Here is a 21,177-nt window from a genome sequence, read left to right as displayed (position 1 = left end):
CTTGGATAAAAGTTAAAATTACTATCGCTTTTATACATTTACACGTTTCTTAAGACTTAAACTTTTATTCAAGCCTTAAAAATTATTTTAATTAAAAATCAATTAATGATTAATTCGACGATTTTAAATAATCGCTCTCGACTATCAAGCAAAATCATTAAAAATAAAGTCAAAAATTAAAATTGGAATGCGTACTGCATGTATAAGTAATTAATTCATTAATTACTAATTATCATATGAGTCCTCTGCTAAAAACTCAGCTGATTAATAACTAAAATTAATTTATGTGATGATTAATTATTATTAATATTAAATCGTATGTTTTTTCTTAATCCTTATAACCATTAAATAATAAAACAATAACTGAGTTATTAATAAATAATCAATTAATCAATTACCATAAACCAAGTGGAGTTTGCATCAATAATTAATTACTGATTAAAAAAAAAATTGAATAATCGGTTGGTTACTTTTAAAATCCATTTTTCTGTAATTTATCCGTCTGATAAAAACTCATTACAGTAATCGATTAATTATTATTTAAATTTAAAAAAAAAAAAAAACAAATTGTACTTTAAAATTTTTTTATTTATTTGCTAATTAACAGTAATATATATACAATGAAATAAAAACAATGATCAAAATATATTTTAATTTTTAAAATATTATCATTTTTTCCTGCTTATAAAATTTTTTTTTTAATTTTATATATTTAAAGTATCACATACATTTACATTACACGCGTTAATATTAATACAGTTAGACACATTCTTTTATATATAAAGGGCGACTTTTTTTTGGCGGCAAAAAATTGAATAATTTTATTAATTACCATAATTATAAATTAAATAAATAATTTTAATTTCCAAGAACTAGTGAAATTAAAATCGATTTTTTATTTACAGCCGACAAAAGTCAAAATTTTTTTCTTTCGGCATTTAATTGCTCACTTAATTCATTAAATTTAATTTTCATATTTTAAAACAAAACAATTCAATTTTTTTTCCCGCCACTGGCCCTCAGAAAAATAATTAATTGAAAATAAAACAATTACAATTTCTATACTGCAATCATCGTTGTTAATTACACAATGACGATCAATTGAACACGTATACCTTCAGTATTAATTATTAATTATTATTATTATTATTATTATAAAACCAGTCTTATACAAAATATAAATTATAAATTTATTGCACAATTGAGCGAGACTTATCACGTCAATTAGTCATTTAAACAATCAATAAAACATCTCGACATTTATACATTCAATATCGCGTGCCAAATGCCAAAAGGGCGTATTACAGCAGTTAGATAGGGTTCCATGCCAAAAGGGCGTATAAAAAAATTTTTTTTTGCCATTCTTTTTAGAATCGCTCGAAACGTAAAGATCTGCAAAAAAAAAATTTTTGACGTACTAACGCCAAAAGGGCATATCTTAAGATTTACGCCCTTTTGGCTTTAGGAAATTGTCGGTCTAAAGCCAAAAGGGCGTATAAAAAAAAATCAAAATTTTTCGAAATTTCGAATAGAAATTCCTTATTATAAAGTAAACAAATAAATTTTTTAAAAATTATAATTAAATATAAGTTGTTTCTCTTCTCTTTTAATTTTGAAAAATTTTAATTATTATCTTTATAAAATGTTAAATTAAATTTAATTTGTTTCTAGTTTTACTAGTTTAATAATAAAATATTTTAAATTTGAAATATTCAATCTTATTTTTAAACTTTAAATATAATTAAAAGTCGACTACTACCAAAAAAAATTATACGCCTTTTTGGCTTTAGATCACTAAATTTTCAATTCCCTAAAGCCAAAAGGGCGTATGTCTCAAGTTATACGCCCTTGTAAATTTTTTTTTTCATTTTTAGGCTTAGAACATGTTTTCAAATGATTGGCACAAAAAAAAAAAATTATTCGCCCTTTTGGCATTCGGCACGCGATATGTTAACACGCGGTGGCATGAGCAATTTGCATTGATTCAACAATAAATTTACCGTCGGAATAAATAAAACCGACTTTAGTGAAATGATTTAAAATAAACCAATCAGCACTTGAGTAATTAAATCATGAACTAGAAGGGCAGTCGCGCTCGTCGCTCCCGTCTGAGCACTCGAGGAATCCATTGCAGACACGTGACCGCGGCAAACACTCGCCCAAAGGACACCTGTGTCCTTTGCATGCGGGTATCAACGGCCTCGCGTCCTTCTGTTTCATTGACCTCTCGATCCACGGCAAATAATGATGGACTTTTGTGTAAACACCCGGCCGCCCCGGTCTCGCACATCCGTAACCGTTCGATGTAATACCGTGTAACGTGTACTTATCATTTGTTTTATCGCGACAAACAAGTGGACCACCACTGTCACCCATACACGCGTCCCTGCCCCCATCTTTTAATCCCGCGCACAGCATTCCTGATGTTATTCGATACAGCGGCAGGAATAATGTTTTCCTTCTGCATTCTTCCGTTGATATCAGAGGTAACTCGACCTCCTGAAGTGTATCAGCTGCAAAAGACAATTAATTATTTATTTATTTATTTATTATTCATCTTAATTGCCGATGCTGTCGCTGATGCTTACGGAATATGCGGCCGATTTCAAATAATTGTCCCCATCCGGTTACTGTACAAGTGGTACCGCTTTTTGGTTCACTGTCTGGTAAACAAACGGGACGCACGTAATCACTAAAAATTACGGGCCTTTCGAGACGCAAAAGTGCGACGTCATTTATAAACCCGCTGTCGATGTACTCTGGATGCAAATTAATATAATCGAGTGTCAATATTTGCTCGTGGGGACTAGGAAAATTTCCGCGACGGGTCGCTCCTATTCTTGCTACCCAGTACTCATTTTGAGCGCTATTAAATTAATTAACAGTAAAATAATTATTTATAATGTAAAAAAAAAAACAAATGATGAAATTACTTATCTGCTAATTAGTAAAACAAACTCACTGATAAAAACAATGTGCCGCTGATAAAACCCATTTGTCACTAATTAAAGCGCCTCCGCATTGATAATCGCCTTCTTTGTAGAGCGCGACTTGCCAAGGCCAACTTCCTGCTTGAGAACTACCCCCTCCGACGATTCTGGAATGTCGAAAAGTCCGTCTAATTTATTTATTTATTACTTCCTATTTATTTACATACCAATGAACGTTTATTATCTTATCTCTTAAATCACACTCAACATCTCAAACAATTATTTACCGTATAATTTTAAAATTACCTAGCCTGCGAAGTTGTTTGCGTCCTTATCCCGCACTCCAAACTCTTGCATTTTACCTTCAAAACTTCCCCGCTCGGACAATCGGATGTTTTGAATGTCAGGCTCGTTTTATCCGGCAGTTTATCGTTGAAAAATAGGCTGTAGTAAATTTGGTTACGTCCTTTCCTGTCGTCTATCACTTTTTCGACGTTTTCGTAGTCTCTGAAAAAAGCAGAAAAACAAAATTAATTGCAACCCGCGCGAATTGACTCCTAGGGTAAATAAACCCGATCTCCAGGTTCTCCAGTTGAGTTTTCCGCAGAAGACCGGTAGCCAGTTCCCTTTGATTTTCCATAAAAATTACAATTCAATCGATATAAAAGAACCGGTTTAACAAGAAATCAGTCGAGTCAGTAAGAAAATGAGTAATTATCTGTTTTAAAATAATCTCGTTTCAAAACTCATCGGGAGGCTTGCAATCGGGTCCTTTACCCTGAAATTTTTTTTATTAATAGTCATCGTATTGCGATTTGTTACTTACTGATAAGTGATGGCTTTACAAACGGCCCGCCCGAGGTCTTCGATAGTCCAAATGGTTCTTTTGTCAACCAGCAGACTGTCGGTGTTATTTAGACACAATTTACCCCATTTCCCATTTTTTCTGACACTAAGATACCCCCTGTCGCTGTAACTATTTATTTCCGTCACCAAATTGTTGCTAATGAAACCGTAATTATTATTCTTGTAATTAATATCAGGTTTTGTGTTGATCGGAATGTTAACTTTTGTGTTAAAGACTTTTTGATCATTATTAATTATATTTTTAGTATTAACGGCTATTTCGCGGCCAAAAACTTTAGTGTTTTCTCCAACGCGCGTTTGTCTGCCGTCGTAATTAATCCCTGTGTTAAAATCAAATTTGTTTGCGTCAAAAATACTTTTTGGGTCGACGGCCTCGTTTTTTGGAGTGTCTATTCTGAAGGTGGTTGTCAAAATAGTTTCCACGGCTTCTTGATCATCGAAATTGGCTTCGGTATCTGAAGTATTCATTTTTTGTCTTCCCCAGTTGGGAATTCTTCTGAAATTTTCCTTATTGTCAACCAATTCCTCGTCGTCGATCAGAGCCGCGCATTTTTTCTCATCTTCACCTCCCGGGCAGTCTCGAAACCCGTCGCAAACTTTTATCAGGTCGATGCAGAATCTAGAACTGCCGCAAACAAATTGGCCGACCGAGCACCAATCGCACTGCGACTCGTCCGAATAATCCCAGCAATCGGCAACGCCGTCGCATATTTTTTGGTGAAGCAATTGGGCGCGCAGAAAATCAGCACACGTACAATTAGCCTCGTCTTCAGAGTTCGAACACTCCCCCGACATGTTGCACCTTCCCGCAGATGGCAGACATTTTCCATCAGCGCATTTGAACCCTTTGCAGGTTTCAACTGCAGCTTCTTTTGGAAAATCGTCATTATTAACTTTGTTGAGAATTTTCGTAGGAATTTCAACTCCGTCACGACTGAGTGTCACTCCGTTAGTAAAATTAGTTGCGATTGTTTTGTTACCGGTTGCAACGGCCGCTAATTTTTTTAATTCCTCAACATTCACTAAATTTTTTTCGCTACTTTCATTAACAACCGGAACGTTACTCGACCTAGTGCTATTTTTTATTTTAAACCCACTGTCAGAGTCGGTCCGAACCTCCGCTAATTTTTTGAGCTTTTCCAAAATCGCTTCTTTTTCCTGCGAAGAAATTTTACGATCAAACGATTTCAGTGTCTCTGAATCAAAAAATTTCAAATTACTAGGACTTATTTGATCATCGAACGAACGGTTTTCCGAATTTTCCCCACCAGAACTTTCAGAGTTTTTTTTATTTTCATCTCCTCTAACATCTTTATCATTTATTATAGGCATTGAAGTAGAATTAGTGATGTCGAAGCTCAGAACGACATTACTTGTGCGTAAATTTGTAGAAACTCTGGTGCTAACCGAAGTAACAACTTCTACGATACTTTGAATCGGCCCTTGTGTATTTTCATCATCAGCAAAACTTTCCCTGATATTCGATGGATCGCTTTCGAGATCGTGGGTGCTGAATAACTTTTCCAATAGTTCAGTATTTTTACTGTCGTCATTTTTAAAAGACTTTTGATTATTTTCCGTCGAGTTTCTTGCGTTTTCGACATGCGCGTTGGCATTTTCATTTCGAACGATGTTCGCTTTCAAAGTGTCATTGTAAGTTTTTTTCTGTTCGACTTCCGGGCGCGTTTCGTTGCTCCAGCTCCAAATAAACAATTCTGGCTGTTTAGTTTGGGTCTCTGGAGTTGTTTCATCCGGAGCTTCATCAATCATTTGAGAAACGTTATCTGTAGATAAAGTGGTTTGTTGTAGCTCGCTAATTTTCTCTTTATCGAAATTGGTGTGCAGTAACTCGGAATCAATTTCCGTTGTACTCAGAGTCATAACTTTGTCATCGTCAATTTTATCTGTTGATTCCGGCGAGTTAATTACTTCCGTCGTGACATCAAAATCTTCGTACTTAGCGTTAGTTTGATTAATCTCTGCGTTTGAATTACTGCCTACGGTGACTTGTTCTTGATCCAAATTTATTTTATCGACGGGGATGGTGTGTCTAAAGGGTTTCAGTGTTCCCGTGTGCTCGACTAAACTCGGATTGCTTTCGCCGTTCAAATTAGGCGTTTTGTAACTCGTGTAAATAGGCTTAGATTTGTCTTCTATTTTATCTGGAATTATTTCAGGCACGGCCGCGATGTCCGTAAACTTATTCCGGGATTCCAAGTCCAGCTCCAAGTCTAAGTCCGAGACAGGTTCCGCTATGCCGACTCCAGATATTTTTACCGGGAGCTCAATAGGATTCAGCAGAATTGGCTCCTCCGAAGTTTCTATCGGCACAAAAGGATTCTCGCTCGTAGGTTTCGAAATTCCTCTAAGTGGCTGGAAATTCTGATGGGGACCAGAGGCTCCTAAGTGCAGATCGAACGTCTCCGGGGGCAGCTGCCCAGAAACTTCGATTTCTGGTTTACTTTCCAGTTCAACTCCTGGAATTTTGTTTTTAAACTTTCCGTTCGGTCTGGAATTCGGAATTTCCTGCGGCACAATCCGATCGTGTGGGAAATCCGTGTCTTGCATATCCACCGGCGACAATGCCACCGCAGGAAGATTAAATTTTATCACAGGCGCTGATTCCGTCAGTGATATTTTGTCTATTTCTATCGCCGAATCCTCAGTCTTTTCATTGCCCACTTTCGTTTCCACTTCTGATAATATTCCAGTAGGGCGTGATTTAAGTTCTGGACTATAATTAGGAATAATTGGCCGCCAGGGTGATTCTTCAAAATCCGGTTCGGGAAAACTATTGAAAGGTTTCTTAGTCGTAGAGCTTGTCGGCTCATTTTCCATCAATAGAACATTTTTTTCCGTGCTACTTAACATTCCTTCACTGTTTTCAACCTTATAAGTACTATTTTTAGCCTTTTCTACTTTTGATTCATCATCTTTCTTAATTTCTATAACTCCCGACTCGATTTTAGTTTCTATTTTCGGAATTTCTACTGCGGGGGCATCTGTGCTTGTAGTTTTCACTGTCAATGTAGTCGACGACGGAGACGACAAATTTAATTTGGTCGCTTGATAGGTCCCCTGAATGGTGGGAATGTTACTGAAATCGATGTCAGCCTCAGTGGGCTCCATTTTCGCGGGCTTAGACTTAGATTTAGTGTTTATCAGCAACGTGTTATTCCTGCTCGGCCGCAGAAGACCATTTTTGGTGATCATCGCATTACGCTGGGACACTGGGGGTTTTTGCGTCCTCGTAGCAACATCCGATAGTCCTGGAAAAACAACAATAATGAGGATAAATAAACAGATTTTAATTGACGACCGGACGGTAAATAATTTTTTAATTGATCTTTAAGATTAATTACTGCGGACGATAATGTTGGTAAGATCTAGTTCCATGTCATTGAAGAGTGATGAAGATGAGTAGGTTTCTTGAGCAATTATATCTTGGACAGTGTCTTCGATGTTAGTTATGCTACGGGGAATCTTTCTTCTGTCCAGGTATAACCTGAAAAAGACCTTGAGCGTTCCATTCTCGAATCTGTCTATGATAGTCTGCTTGAACGAGGGTCCAAGGACACTTCTTTTGAACAGAGCATCAAACTAAAAAGCATAAGAGAATTTTTATTTATTTATTTATTTTATATTTAACTTTTTGTTATTTTTATAATTTATTATTATTTTATAGCCGGTAAAAAGCGATATATTTTATTTAATAGCTGTGTGCTTTGAATTATTGTTTTTGTTGCTGTGTCATAAGAAATATTACGTTTCCACCAAGACAACACACAATTTGACTCACTATGTTTTTGTACTTGCGTTCCTTCTCGCGGAATACCATGCTCGTATTTAATTTTAACATTGGGTTATATTTTTCTCCTCTGTTTATTCGTATGCTACATGCGAACACAAGCGCCGCTGTAAACAAATTCAAAATTCATTTTTTATCTCATTTTTAAATATGGCGGTCAGGAAAAAGTCAAATGTTAGCTTACAATTTTTCGAGTCGGATCTCATGGCTGCAAAAAAAATTTTTTTAATTTTAATTAAAGAGTCGATTTGTATGAGGGAGTTTTTGGTGATTTTTTGAACTTACCTCCCATCCATAAAGCAAGACCGGCAATTGCTACTACGACGATAATAACTAAAAAAGCGGCTACTATGAGCACAGCGCTACCAACTTTCCATCTGGTATTACCCCGTGTTTTTGAAGGATGCGGTGGCACACGTGACCAGGCTGATCTCGGCGGTAGATAGTAATCATTCTAAAAAAATTAATTACAAATTTTTAATTTTTGCGGTAATCGCGTCTATGTCAAATTTCAATTCAACTTTAAAATTTATCAGATTTCGAGGTCCTCAAAATTTGAAATTTTTGACCTACACTGTAAAAAATCACCGGAGTAAGTCCAAGCGGTGTAGGTGTTAAAATTATCGGTGTTAAATTTACCCTCGAAAGCGGTGTTAAAATAACGCCGCCACCGGTGTAAATATTCCGTACCGGTGTTAAAATAACGCCGCCACCGGTGTAAATATTCTGTACCGGTGTTAAAATAACGCCGCCACCGGTGTAAATATTCCGTACCGGTGTTAAAATAACGCCGCCACCGGTGTAAATATTCTGTACCGGTGTTAAAATAACGCCGCCACCGGTGTAAATATTCCGTACCGGTGTTAAAATAACGCCATCACCGGTGTAAATATTCCGTACCGGTGTTAAAATATTTTACATATTTATTTTACATTTTTTATTTTAAAGTTAATACTCCAAGCGAACGCAATTTACCCCGCTTTTACACCGGTATTACTCCGTTTTTACACCGGTTCCCCGCTTTTACACCAGTTTTACTCCGCTTTTACACCGGTATTTTCAACACCGGTGTATTACTCCTCCTACACTGGTGTAATTTCATTTTTACACCGGGCGGAGTTAAAACGAGTCCATTTTTAACACCGCTCTTTTTACAGCATAAAAATAATGACGTAATTAATTTTTTTACCTTAAAAATGAAAAATAGAAATTTATCAGTCGGTAATTTTTTCCAAAAATTCAAATCAAAATTTTGCATAATTTTTCAAAAATACTTAAAGTATTCCAACTTTAATTACAAAATTGAGTTTTCACTTTCGATGACTTCAAGTAAAATGACGACTTCTTATTTTTTTTCAAAAATATCGCGATTCAAAATTTAAGAAAACAAACAATAAAATTTTAATTTTAAAAAATTGTCGATGTGTGCGAATTTTATCGCGATCGTTCCATAAGAACACGCAAATGTACTGTAGCGAATTAACTTTATTATAATTTATTAATATTAAAAATCCGTACTAAATTTACGATATTGTCTGTAGCGGTATTTTGTAAGGACATTCATCGTGCGGAACACAAATGGTCTGTGCCGTTATAAACGTCATCATGGTCATCGGCAATGTGTTTAGAATTTAAAAATGTTACCATAACAATCATGACAATGACTATTAAACTATCCTGCCATTGCCGCCATTGCTAATAAATAATTCTATAGATTTTAATTACATAATAAAGTAATTAAACGTAAATAATCACATTATTAATATCATTAAATATTATAATAAATTGTGGTTTTAATTAATGTACATAGCGAAATATTCCCTTAAAAAATATAAGGAAGCATTAAAATAATGCTCAACATAATAATACTGTTACGTCTCGGTCACGCTTTGAGTAATCTCCATTCACATCTGCCGTTTAATCCTAAACAAAAGTTTTTATCTAAAAAAAAAAATAAAAAATGAATTTATTTACTTTATCTCGTACTTTAGTTCAAATATATATTTTTTGTTCCGGGTGATATTTTTTATCTGAAATCAGCCTCCGTCCATTAACATCAGGAATGCCGGTAAAGAAAGAAAACTCGAGTTAAGTATCAAATAAAGAGCAAACCCGGTATAAAATTGTGGCTCGGAGACCGATTACTTCCAACAGCCGGCGATCCCTTCAAGCTGATCGCTATTATTTTTAGTTACGACTAAATAAAATTAAAAAATTACAAGACCGAAGTTTAATAAAAAATTACTAAATAAATAAATAAATAAATAAGGACAGCAGACAATAGAAGGACGAACCTTTTAGAGTAACACTATGCTCTGAATAGCAATTAGAATCTTTACTTGGAACGAAATAAAATAAAAAGACCCTGAAGTTACATCAAAGTGCACTTGGATCTCCAAGCCCATTGTGGGAAATAAATTAAATTACGCGTCTAATATGATCATCGCGTCTTTAGATGACGAGTCGATTTGTTATGCATGCGTTTTTCCACTTAACTAGGTCAATAGCTAATCTAGATCTCGGATATACATACTAGAATTCATTTGCCAATGTAATGGCCATGTCTTTTAAATATTTATCGACTGCAGACTGCAGGCTGCGGACCTTAGGCTCGATCCTTGAGACTGCGGCCGATGTTTATTAGCAAGCATAAAACAACCCGGAGAAAATGGGCCTCGAGGCTCAATAATAACAATAAAAATAAAAAATACTTTGTTGCATTGGAGATTGATGCATCTTCTTGGTACTCAACAGCTCACTTATGTTGTGATCCCAAGCATGACAAACTACGCGGATCACAGAGCGTGGTAACAGCTACATGGGACTCATAAAACATCATTAGCCCTTAGTAAATTACGAGATAATAACTTGCGGAAGTGACACCCTCATACTCGACTTTAATTTGGATTTTGATTTTTTCTTAATTGCCAGCGTAATTACTGTGATTTGTTTTAGTCATAGGAAACAGCGACATTATATTTATTACACTGTAAAAAATTCGCGGAGTGAATGCGAATTAAATCCGGAGTGAATGCGGAGTGAATGAATTTTTAATTATTCACTCCCCTCGGAGTGAAATTAACTCCGCAGGGAAGTTTTCGTGGAGTAGATAATTTTTTATTAATTTAATCCCTCCGGAGTGAAATTCACTCCGGAGCGGAGTTTTGTAAATATTATTAATAAAAAATAACTCCACTCAATAAAATCGAAGTAAAAACTCGCGTATTACATAATTGATCAGCTGATACGCACACACATATTTAGACACACACGCGCACTCGCACACATTTGCACACACACATTTGCATACATGCACACATTTGCACACACGCACACATTTGCACACACACACATTTGCACACATGCACACATTTGCATACACGCGGACACACACGCAGATATTTGCACACATCCGAACACACACAAGCACACATTCGCACACAAACACCTGCACACACCCAAACACACACATGCACGCAAACACACACACATTGTTTAGCAGTTTAAAATAAATTAATATAAATTTATTTAAGTATTAAAACTCCGGACTGGAGTGAATTGGGAGTGAAATAAAATCCGCGTCACTCCGCAATCACTCCGCTAAAAAAAAACTCCCAATTCACTCCGCATGCGGAGTGATTTTTTTTAAAACTCCGGAACTCCGAGTGGCGGAGTGAATGCGGAGTGAATTCGGATTTAATTTCACTCCGAATTCACTCCGGATTCACTCCGGATTTTTTACAGTGTATATATGATATTAATTCGTGGAAATGCGGATTTAAATGGCGACTGTCGGCTTAGTTATTGTTGTGAGTCCGTGATACAAATGGATATAAATTTAAAATATAAATACGAGTGTGTAGGGCTGAGATCATGACCTAGACGTTAAGTGTACGTCCTTCGACGGGTTGGAAGATGCGACGAGTGCAAAGATCCTTCAAGGTCGCTCTTGATATGTATTTAATGTCCTTGTCTTGCTAATGAAGCCTTAGACTTTGCCTCTAGACTCTTATTTTACCCTCCTTACATCTTCACAACTCGGTCTTTACACTTAACTATATATAAATAAATATATATATAAATTGTCTGCACTATTTTTATCGAATGGTAATATAATCCATAAAACATACGAGTATGTATTGGACATAAATTGAAATTTAAATCGGCGGCTTATCTCAGTAACTATGGGCTGCATTTAATTTTAATGGGAAATGAAAAATTTTTTTTGACTGCATCGGGTATGAAATAATCATAACTAGTAGTAATGGTAGTTTAGTTAAATATATGAATTCCTGCAAGTGCAGTAGCCACGAGTACTAAACATGATCACGATAGACCGGAAATCATTGAGTCACGCCGTTGAGTTCATTTGCATCTACGTGCTCTTTTTAACGTTTTATTTATTCATTATTTATTTATTTGAATTATAAATATACTGAGGAATATTCATATTTATTTTTTTTATTTATAAGGAGAGGCTGAGAATTTTTTAAAATTATCTAATTAATCAGACTGGTTATTTTTCCACGGGTATTCTCTGCTGTCCTTAATCCGAATGATATTTTACGCTGTTGGAAAATAGTCGTGGAAAATATGATACGCAGATTAGTAAAGCAACTTGTCATGTAGACGTAATTAGTTTTTTTTTAATTAATAGAATTAAATATTTATTTATTAGTGGAATGCGACAGCTTGAGGTTTTAAAGCAAAAAAGTTAAGAAATTGGAAAATCTTCATTTTTTTTTTCAAAATTTTCTATTTTTGTGGCAAAAAAAAACTAGTGACGTAAGAGTCAATTTAATTTTCCGCAATTTGGAAAATCTGAAATTTAAATATTTCTGTAAAAATTCAAATTCCCTCCAAAAATTTAAATATCGGCGGCAAATTTAAAACGACCCTGAAGTTAGCAGACAATTAAAAATTTTCTGACTTTTTTTTAACAAATCAAAAAAAAAATATGCACATGTAAAAAATTAAAAAAGCTCAGGTGTAATTTTTAAATATTTTTTTTTTATAACTAGTTTTTAAATAAATTCAAAAATTTAAATATCAGCGGAAAATTTAAATCAACCTTGAATTTAGCAGACAATTAACAATTTCTGATTTTTTTTAACAAATCAAAAAAAAAAAATATGTACATGTAGAAAATTGAAAAAGTATCAGGTGTAATTTTTGAAATATTTTTTTTTTATAACTAGTTTTTAAATAAATTCAAAAATTTAAATATCAGCGGAAAATTTAAAACGACCTTGAAGTTAGCAGACAATTAACAATTTTCTGACTTTTTTTTTAACAAATCAAAAAAAAAAAAAAATATGCCCATGTAGAAAATTAAAAAAGCTCAGGTGCAATTTTTTAAATATTTTTTTTTATAACTAGTATCTAAATAAATTCAAAAATTTAAATATCAGCGGCAAATTTAAAACGACCCTGAAGTTAGCAGACAATTAAAAATTTTTTGACTTTTTTTTAACAAATAAAAAAAAAAATATGCACATGTAGAAAATTAAAAAAGCTCAGGTGTAATTTTTGAAATATTTTTTTTTTATAACTAGTTTTTAAATAAATTCAAAAATTTAAATATCAGCGGAAAATTTAAAACGACCTTGAAGTTAGCAGACAATAAACAATTTTCTGACTTTTTTTTTAACAAATCAAAAAAAAAAAATATGCACATGTAGAAAATTAAAAAAGCTCAGGTGTAATTTTTTAAATATTTTTTTTTTATAACTAGTTTTTAAATAAATTCAAAAATTTTTAAACGTCGGCTAACTTCTTAAACTTCTTTTAAATAAATCGCGTAAAAATATATTATTACCATAATTGCCCAGTTTTTTCACTTAAACAGCTGCAACTTTGCAGTAAAATTTTTTTATTTCATTAAAACTGTTTTTATTAATTTCTGTGAGCATCTTAAAGCTTAAAAAAATTTTAATAGCCACCGAGATTCTCAGGGTCAATGGGTTTATATTCCAATAAAAGTACTAAGCGTGTAATTATTAATCGCTGTTGTTATTTATAGAATTATTAAGCCGGCGAACAAAAGGGTATTAAACTCCAATAGATAATAAAATAATAGCAGATAGCAATAATTATATAACCGATTGAATAAATACAATGTAGACGGGCAATCTGTTTAATATTGGGCCAATGAACCTAACTGTTGATCATTGTAACTATAACCGCTCCAAGACATAAAGGATAACCCCATCGCGCACGTGCCTATTCATCTCCTTAGGTCAGTTCGCTAATTAAATTTCAAAAATCCCATTTTCGCCGCCATCAATCATAACTTATATGTTGCGTGCCAAAGATTCAAATGCCAGCGATCACGGAATAGAACCTCGTGTTCCGTGTCAGTGAATTTTAATAGAACGCGGTTTTAAAAACGAGATTGAAAATTCAGTCAAGTGATCAATTTATGAGCAAGAGCGACTCTTAGCATTGGAATCTATTGATGACTGCATTGCTAACCTTGATTTGCGTTATGCAATTTTATTTAACTCATACTTTTTATAGTAAATAATAAATCAACGTAACGAATTATAAATAAATAATAAAAAAAAAAGTGAGAATCCAACTGGGCGTGATCTATTCCCACACCTTGTACTTGAGTTGAGCTTCAGATGATAAAATATTGTGAAGAAATGATGGAAAAAAAACTTAAAAGTTACTTTTAAAATGACTAGTTCACGTCTCTAAGAATTCAACACTCCAAGGCTCGTTTTTATTATTATAATTATAATAATAAATAAATAAACAGTCTCGTTGTGTACTTTGAGATGTTCTGTTTCTAGCAAACTAATCATGCGTTTCTAACCACCGGTGAGATTTAAATTATGTAGACATTGCAGTAATGAGATTACTTATGCTCAACTTAATAACTGTTGTGTTTACTAAGTAGATACTCATCTACTTCACTGTTTCCATTATTTATACTAATAAATTATTTATTAAAGACAAATAACTGGAGAAAAATAAATATTGTGTTCAGTCGGTTTTATTGTGAAGAAAATTTTAGTTATTGTTCACAGTTCAAAACTTCGTGTTACATTTAACACAAATTACATGTCTCAAAAGTCTACTCAAATTTTGATGTTAATTTAACACTGAGAGAACAATTTATTTGAGCCAAAAAAATAGATTTATTTGACTGAACAAAATCATTTATTTCATTCAAACACAGAAAAAAAGGAAATCTTGAAACAAGAAATAAAATGTCTTCGAAATTTTTTTCTTGAACCAAGCAAAATTTCTTACTTTATTAAAGTAAAAAAATTATTTGGATCAAGAAATTATTTCCTTCGCGGAAGACATAATTTTCTTAGTCTAAAACATAAATTCTTTAAACCAAGAAAAAAATTTTTTGGTCCCAAAAAATTTTTTTTTGGTTCGAGAAGATTTTTTTTTCAATTCAACAAATTTTTTTTTTGGCTGAAAATTTTTACGTTTTTAAGTCAAGAAAAAATATCTTGAGCTGAAACGAAAAAGTTTTTGAACCATGAAAAATAATGTTTTAAACCAAGAACAAACTTTCTTGGCCCAAGAAAGTTTGCTCTTGGTTTAAAGCATTATTTTCTCGGGCCAAGAAAGTTTGTTTTTAACTCGAGAAATTTGTTTCTTGTCTAAAGACTGTTACCTTATCGAGTCAAGAAACAATGTCTTGAGCTAAAAAAAAAAGTTTTTGTACTGAGAAAAAAAATTTTTTAAACCAAGAAGAAACTTTCTTGGGCCAAGAATTTTTTTATTTGTCGCAAACAAAAAAAAAATTTTCAGCCAAGAAATTAGTTTCTTTAATTAAGCAAATAAATCTATCGAGCTAAAAAAATTTATTTTTTTTGTTTCATTTTTTTAATGAACAATTTTTTTTTTGTTTAAATATTACAAACAATGCTGTGAAGCAAATAAATACTGTATCAGAAGCATTTATAAGGGATGGGCAAGTTTCGCAATGAGCTAAATATTTAAACAAATTGAGAAAAAACAATTATCGCTTAAACGAGGAATCGAACCCAGATCGATTCGGCGCCACGCGAGAGCTTTACCAACTAAGCCATCCCAGCCTTTGCTAGGCTACGTTTACTTTGCCCACATATACTGAACCACACTGGCTTATGGTCAGTCACATTTTTAAATCCTAAACCCAGAATTAATATTACAAATGTTATCGCTAATAATTTAGAAAAATGTTAGTTTTGACATTTTACCAAAATACTGAACGGATTGTATGAATCATTCATAAATGAATTTCGACATAAATATAAAAAAGTTAAAAAAAAAAAAAAATTTAATTACAAAAAAAATTGAGAAATTATTCAATATTATATAATTACATTAATCTATTAATTTATTATAATAATATAATTTGGTTATTTAATTTTGAATTTATCTAAAATAAAAAGGTGAACTCAAAATCCATTTGCTGCGCTAGTGTGAGAAAGAGAGAGAGTGGGGAGTATTCATTCCTTCGGGTGCGAAGGAGGGAGCATCTATGAGTGAGAATCCAAGAGAAAACTTTCTTGGCTTGAGACTCTAGAAATCTTGGTTTGAGATTTTTCGTGTGATTGGTCAGAGAAAGTACACTATGCTCAAACCAAGAGTTTAAATTTCTTGAATCAACTCCCTTTATTTTTAGTTCGAGTTCGTACCGTTTATTATTTCAAAACATCATAGTTCTTTAATTAAGTGTATAACTTTCTCGAACGAAATATTTTTATTTCTTGGTTTAAGTAAGTAACATACTCAGATTAAGAAAAATTATTATTAAACTAAAAACTGCAAGTTTTTAAAACAAGTAATTCTATTATTGGACCAAGTATGAAATATGTATTGGCTTAAGAATTTTTTTTCTTAATTGAAGATTTAAAATTCAAGAAATTATTTCACTTCGTTCAAGAAATTTTCGGTTTTCATTCCACTCGCTGAAAAATTTCTTGGTTGAAGAAAAATTTTCTTGAGTCAAGATTTTTTTTTTTCTGTGAATATACATTTGTTTGTAGCTAACAAATGGCGCTACACTGCCATCATTCAAATACAGATTTGTTAACTTTAAACAAGTAATTATTGCGTTCAAATGAACCATATCTTTGTCTCAAATAAGTATTGGTTGGTTCCATTCAAATATGGGGTTTATTTGCCTGAACAAAATCTTCCCGAGTCAAAATATTAGACGTAAGTTGAACGTTCTTAACGTTTTAAACGTGAATTGAACGTTTTTAACGTTTTGAAAGTAAATTGAACGATTTTTTTGTATTTTGGTTCGTAAAAAATTGGTAATTTCATGAGTTATGATTTTAGTTTAATGATAACATTAATTGATTTATTTCAATATTTGTAATCACAATTTTCATAACCTTGATATCATAATATATGAACAGATATAATAGTGTTAGATAGAAGTATGAACTGAAAAAATTTTTTTTTTAAAATACGAATTTTTTATTTAAGAGCCAGAAAGGCAGACGACAAAATTTTAGGGAATTGACGTGATTATAATCCAGGAGTACAAAATCGATGAAAAAAATTTTTTTTCAAAATACGAATTCTTTATTTAAGAGCCAGAAAAACGGACGACAAAATTTTAGGGAATTGACGTGATTATAATCCAGGAGTACAAAATCGATGAAAAAAATTTTTTGGAATGCTTATGTTTTCTTATTGTAAGTCTAAATAGGTTTTAGTTACGTTTTCGATTTATTATACTCCAATCTACGTTTTGAATAAGTTTAAAGCTGTCAAATTGAATTTTTAATGTCCAAAACGTTCAATTTACGTTTAAAACGTTCAATTTCGACTCGGGTTATTTGGCTCAAATAAATGGTTCTCTCAGTATACTTGTGTCAAACAATAATACAGGTTCAAAAATTTTTGAGATCAGATAACACATTCAACTTTAGTTAAATTTACACTTGATGGTGTCAAATAATTGACCCAAAATATTTAACCATTTAATTTTTATACACAAGAACACAAAGTTTTCAACTGTAATTTTTTCTTCTCAAACTTTATGAGACCCAGATAAAAATTCAAATTAACATACGGTGGTGGGTAAGAATTTATTTATTAATTTTCCGTTTGAATAAATTTCTGGTTTTGGAATAGAAAAAGGATAAAATTTGCAAATGTTGATTGAACTTTATGTAGGCTAAGTGTGACGTATGATAATGATAATAAGGATAAATATTTGATGTGTTTCTTCTCATTTCACATGATGATCGGTTAGTAAGAGCATTCTCTCTCCATTACACGCTCTTTGACTCTCGATGCTCGTTTGGTATTCCAGCCAAAGTATGCCAGTAAAATAACTGTATTCAGGAGTAGTGTCGAAGACCGGGTCTCACTGGTCCTACTCGTCAGGTTCTCAGCTCCTCAGGATCACGTTAGGTCAGTTTATTTTTAGGTTTAATGCTTATAAATTAATCATTTTCATTTTGAAACTTCCTCGTCATAAAATTCAACATCTAAATTTTCGTTAGACTTTTCAAACTTTTTAAATGCGTAATTTAATGCGAGATAAAATAAAACGACACAAAAACGCGTGTGCTCAATTTTGAGACCCAGATATTTTGCCACGACTTCTGTCGATAAATTTTACTCCCCAGTTCTGGAATTTTTTACTGAAAAAAAAAAAACTCTAGCACTTTTTGAAATTTAAAAAATTCATAAGATTTAAAAACGCGCGTTCGCTTTGAAGTCAATACAAGTCCGGTAACATTTAAACCTCATAAACGATCTATTTTGGAGCCTCCGTTTCCGCGGTATTAAATTACAAAGCCGGCCCTTACGAGCAATTTCAAATGTAAATAAATTAACATGTGAAAAAAATAAATTTAAAGCCAAAGGTAAAAATAATAAAGTTTTAACGTGTATTACATAAAATAAAAAAAAAACATTTTTTTTAAAGTGTATACAAATTTTATGGGAATATTTTCTGATGAATGGGTTAATGTCTCGAGGCTTCAGACTCATTAACTCAAAACTTAAATTTCGTCAAGATTTTTTCCCGCGCCCGAATTCACCGGCACCAGTACCAGAACCAGCATCAACAGTTGCTCTCAGGTCTTATTCCTTCTTTTTCATCTCTGTCTCTCCTTCTCTCTCTCAGTAGTGCGATTAGCATAAAAGATAATCGCACTCTACAACTCTGACTTGCTAACGGCGTTCAAAACGACGCTCCCTTTATTTTTTTTTATCCTTTTTTATATTTCTATCTCACTCCTGGGTCGACTTCGGGGCCTGAGAAAGACGAGTTCAAACAACTATATATATATATATATATATATATATATATATATATATATATATATATATATATATATATAATATAATAGTATAGAGTTTATAATATAGCAGGGCAACTTGACTCGTACTCTTCTCTCGCGATTGTGAATCTCATCCTTAGGATTTGTATATACACATTACAGGGTATCTCTAGTGTAGACCATAGAGCATCCTTACTACTATATACCAAAAAAAAAAAGGTAAATGTAAAGAGATATATAATATAATGCCTAAGAGAAGCAACCGAGTACAAGTAAAGGGAGCAAGCGAGACAGGAAGGATTTAAAAGTGTGCAAGCGCGCAAGTGTTGGCTAATGTAAGCGTGAACTTGAAAACCTCCGCGGGGCCTTATGCAATTCTTTCTCTTACGGGAGAGTCAAGGTTGAGGTTCCCGTGTGTGTTCTATTATATCTGCATCGTGTTGCGTTTAAGCTCTATTGTTCTAACTGTTTTTCCTTTTAATTGTCCATGGGAAAATTCATCACTTTGATTTTTTTATCTCTTACGATTTATTCACATGCCGCTCTTATTTATTTATAGTCCCTGTTTTTATTTTTATAGGTCATGTTAGGGCACTTTTTTATTACTCAACCGTTTTTACGCTCCTGTAACACGTGCCATTGACATTCTTACCAATATTTTATTTTTTTTTACAAGGATACTTTTTTATGTTTGTTTACTTATTTTTTAAATAATTCTATTCCTGACTGCATTAATTAAAGATTCAGTTATTAATTATTCATTAATAATTAAATTATCATCGAATTAAATTAAAAAATTCCAGCGGTTTATTTACTTGCAATAAATATTTTTTTTTTCCTATTAATTGACATAAAAAATCGTATCCTGCCAAATATTTGGAATTTTTTAAAAGTAACAAATTTATATATACACAGAAAAAAAAAATTTTTTAGCGCAAGAAATATTTTGTATTATGAATTGAAGACAAAATTTTTTCTTGGCTCAAGAATTTTTTTCTCGCCTAAAAAATTTTTTTCTTGTTCCGAGAAAATTTTTTCTTATCCCAAGAAAAGTTTTGTTTTCAATTTATAATACAAAAAATTTCTTGGGTCAAGTAAAAATTTTCTTAGAACAAGAAAAAATTTTTTGCGCCAAGAAATCCTTTTTTTCTGTGTATCAAAAAAATATATACGATTGCAAAATTGGATAAATGGCGGAAAAATTTGAATTTAAATAAAACTGTAAAGTAAATTTAATTTTTTCTGATCACTAATTAAAAAATATTCGAAATTAGGACTTTTCAATAATAACCTAATTTCGATAATTAACTTAAATTTGTTTAAATATAATAGTGACTAATTTTTTTCTTTATCTTAATTAAATAGATTATAAATAATTAATAAATAAAAAAAAACTTACCTGATAAGGATAAATACCAGGACGATAATAATTCGGAGTAGTCAAAGCCGGATGGCTTTTACTACTGCCGCACATCGATGCCATTTTATTATTTTTAATATATATTTAAAAATATATAAATTTAAAGGTTGTTTATTAAATTATAATTATATTTATTTAACTTTATCGTCTTTGTTTACTTAGGATAATTTTATTCACGCTTTGAATATATTTGTTGATCATTTTTATATCGCGTCATGCTGGTTTTATCACTTTTAAATAAAATACCTTTTGTTTATAGAAGACTTAGCGGCGTTTTTTAAATTATAATTTAAATCCCGAGTACTGTGAGAAATTGATGGAACAATATTTATTTATGGGTGGATCTTTAGTTTTAATTTATTCACTCGGGATTTACACTCGCGAAGGTCAGACGAGAGGCGAATTTTTTTTTTATTAATTTTAATATTAATAATTATTATTTGTGGGGGTAATAACTACAGGGTATTCAAGTTCAATCGAATAGTAAACACAGTTGCATAAAATTCCACTTAAATAAATAGGAGTAAGTTCATTGATCTGACATTTAACACTGGGTATTAATTATTTCCTCATCTACCAGTTTAACAATTTATCGAATGCAATCTCTGGGTCATTAGCCCCGTGAGAATATTCATACCGAAATTTCAAATTTCAAAATTTCGCGGTTTTTTAATTTTTCTTTTGATTAGATTTCAAACTCGCGTAATTTTCGGCCTGTGAGAACTGACCGAGTCATGTGTGAATTTATGTGTGGGAGTGTGTTTATATGTGTGGATTTATTTATGTGTGTGTGTGTGATAACAGCGACGTCTTTATTTCAAGACGGTTGACCACCGACTGACGACTGGACGATCTTCACCGCCATTCTTCATCTTCATTCTTTTACTAAAG

The 21,177-nt window shown here is 32.3% G+C and overlaps 1 protein-coding gene across 1 annotated transcript; it reads right to left on the bottom strand.

Annotated features, from left to right (window-relative positions):
• Positions 1 to 641: 641 nt before the first annotated feature.
• On the bottom strand, positions 642 to 21,146 carry LOC130672432 (uncharacterized). The gene is made up of 10 exons (XM_057477021.1): positions 20,266 to 21,146; positions 7,891 to 8,059; positions 7,790 to 7,813; positions 7,597 to 7,712; positions 7,160 to 7,397; positions 3,757 to 7,066; positions 3,237 to 3,437; positions 2,963 to 3,097; positions 2,589 to 2,866; positions 642 to 2,513 (listed from the first exon to the last, which is right to left on the bottom strand). The coding sequence occupies exons 1-10, from the start codon at positions 20,347 to 20,349 to the stop codon at positions 2,071 to 2,073; spliced, it is 4,998 nt and encodes a 1,665-aa protein (XP_057333004.1). The 5' UTR covers positions 20,350 to 21,146; the 3' UTR covers positions 642 to 2,070.
• Between the last annotated feature and the right edge of the window lie 31 nt (positions 21,147 to 21,177).

The sequence above is a fragment of the Microplitis mediator genome, chromosome 7 (assembly GCF_029852145.1).
Source record: "Microplitis mediator isolate UGA2020A chromosome 7, iyMicMedi2.1, whole genome shotgun sequence".
Taxonomy (NCBI): Eukaryota; Metazoa; Arthropoda; class Insecta; order Hymenoptera; family Braconidae; genus Microplitis; species Microplitis mediator.
This window is presented reverse-complemented; position numbering and strand designations above follow the sequence as displayed.

Bases quoted from the DNA above. Each gene is read 5' to 3' on its own strand.
- LOC130672432 (XM_057477021.1), bottom strand. From the start codon at position 20,349: ATGGCATCGATGTGCGGCAGTAGTAAAAGCCATCCGGCTTTGACTACT. The intron at 3,438-3,756 runs GTAAGTAACAAA...TGCTTTTTTCAG, and splicing joins TGTAAAGCCATCACTTATCA to AGACTACGAAAACGTCGAAA. The intron at 2,514-2,588 runs GTAAGCATCAGC...TGTCTTTTGCAG, and splicing joins TGAAATCGGCCGCATATTCC to CTGATACACTTCAGGAGGTC.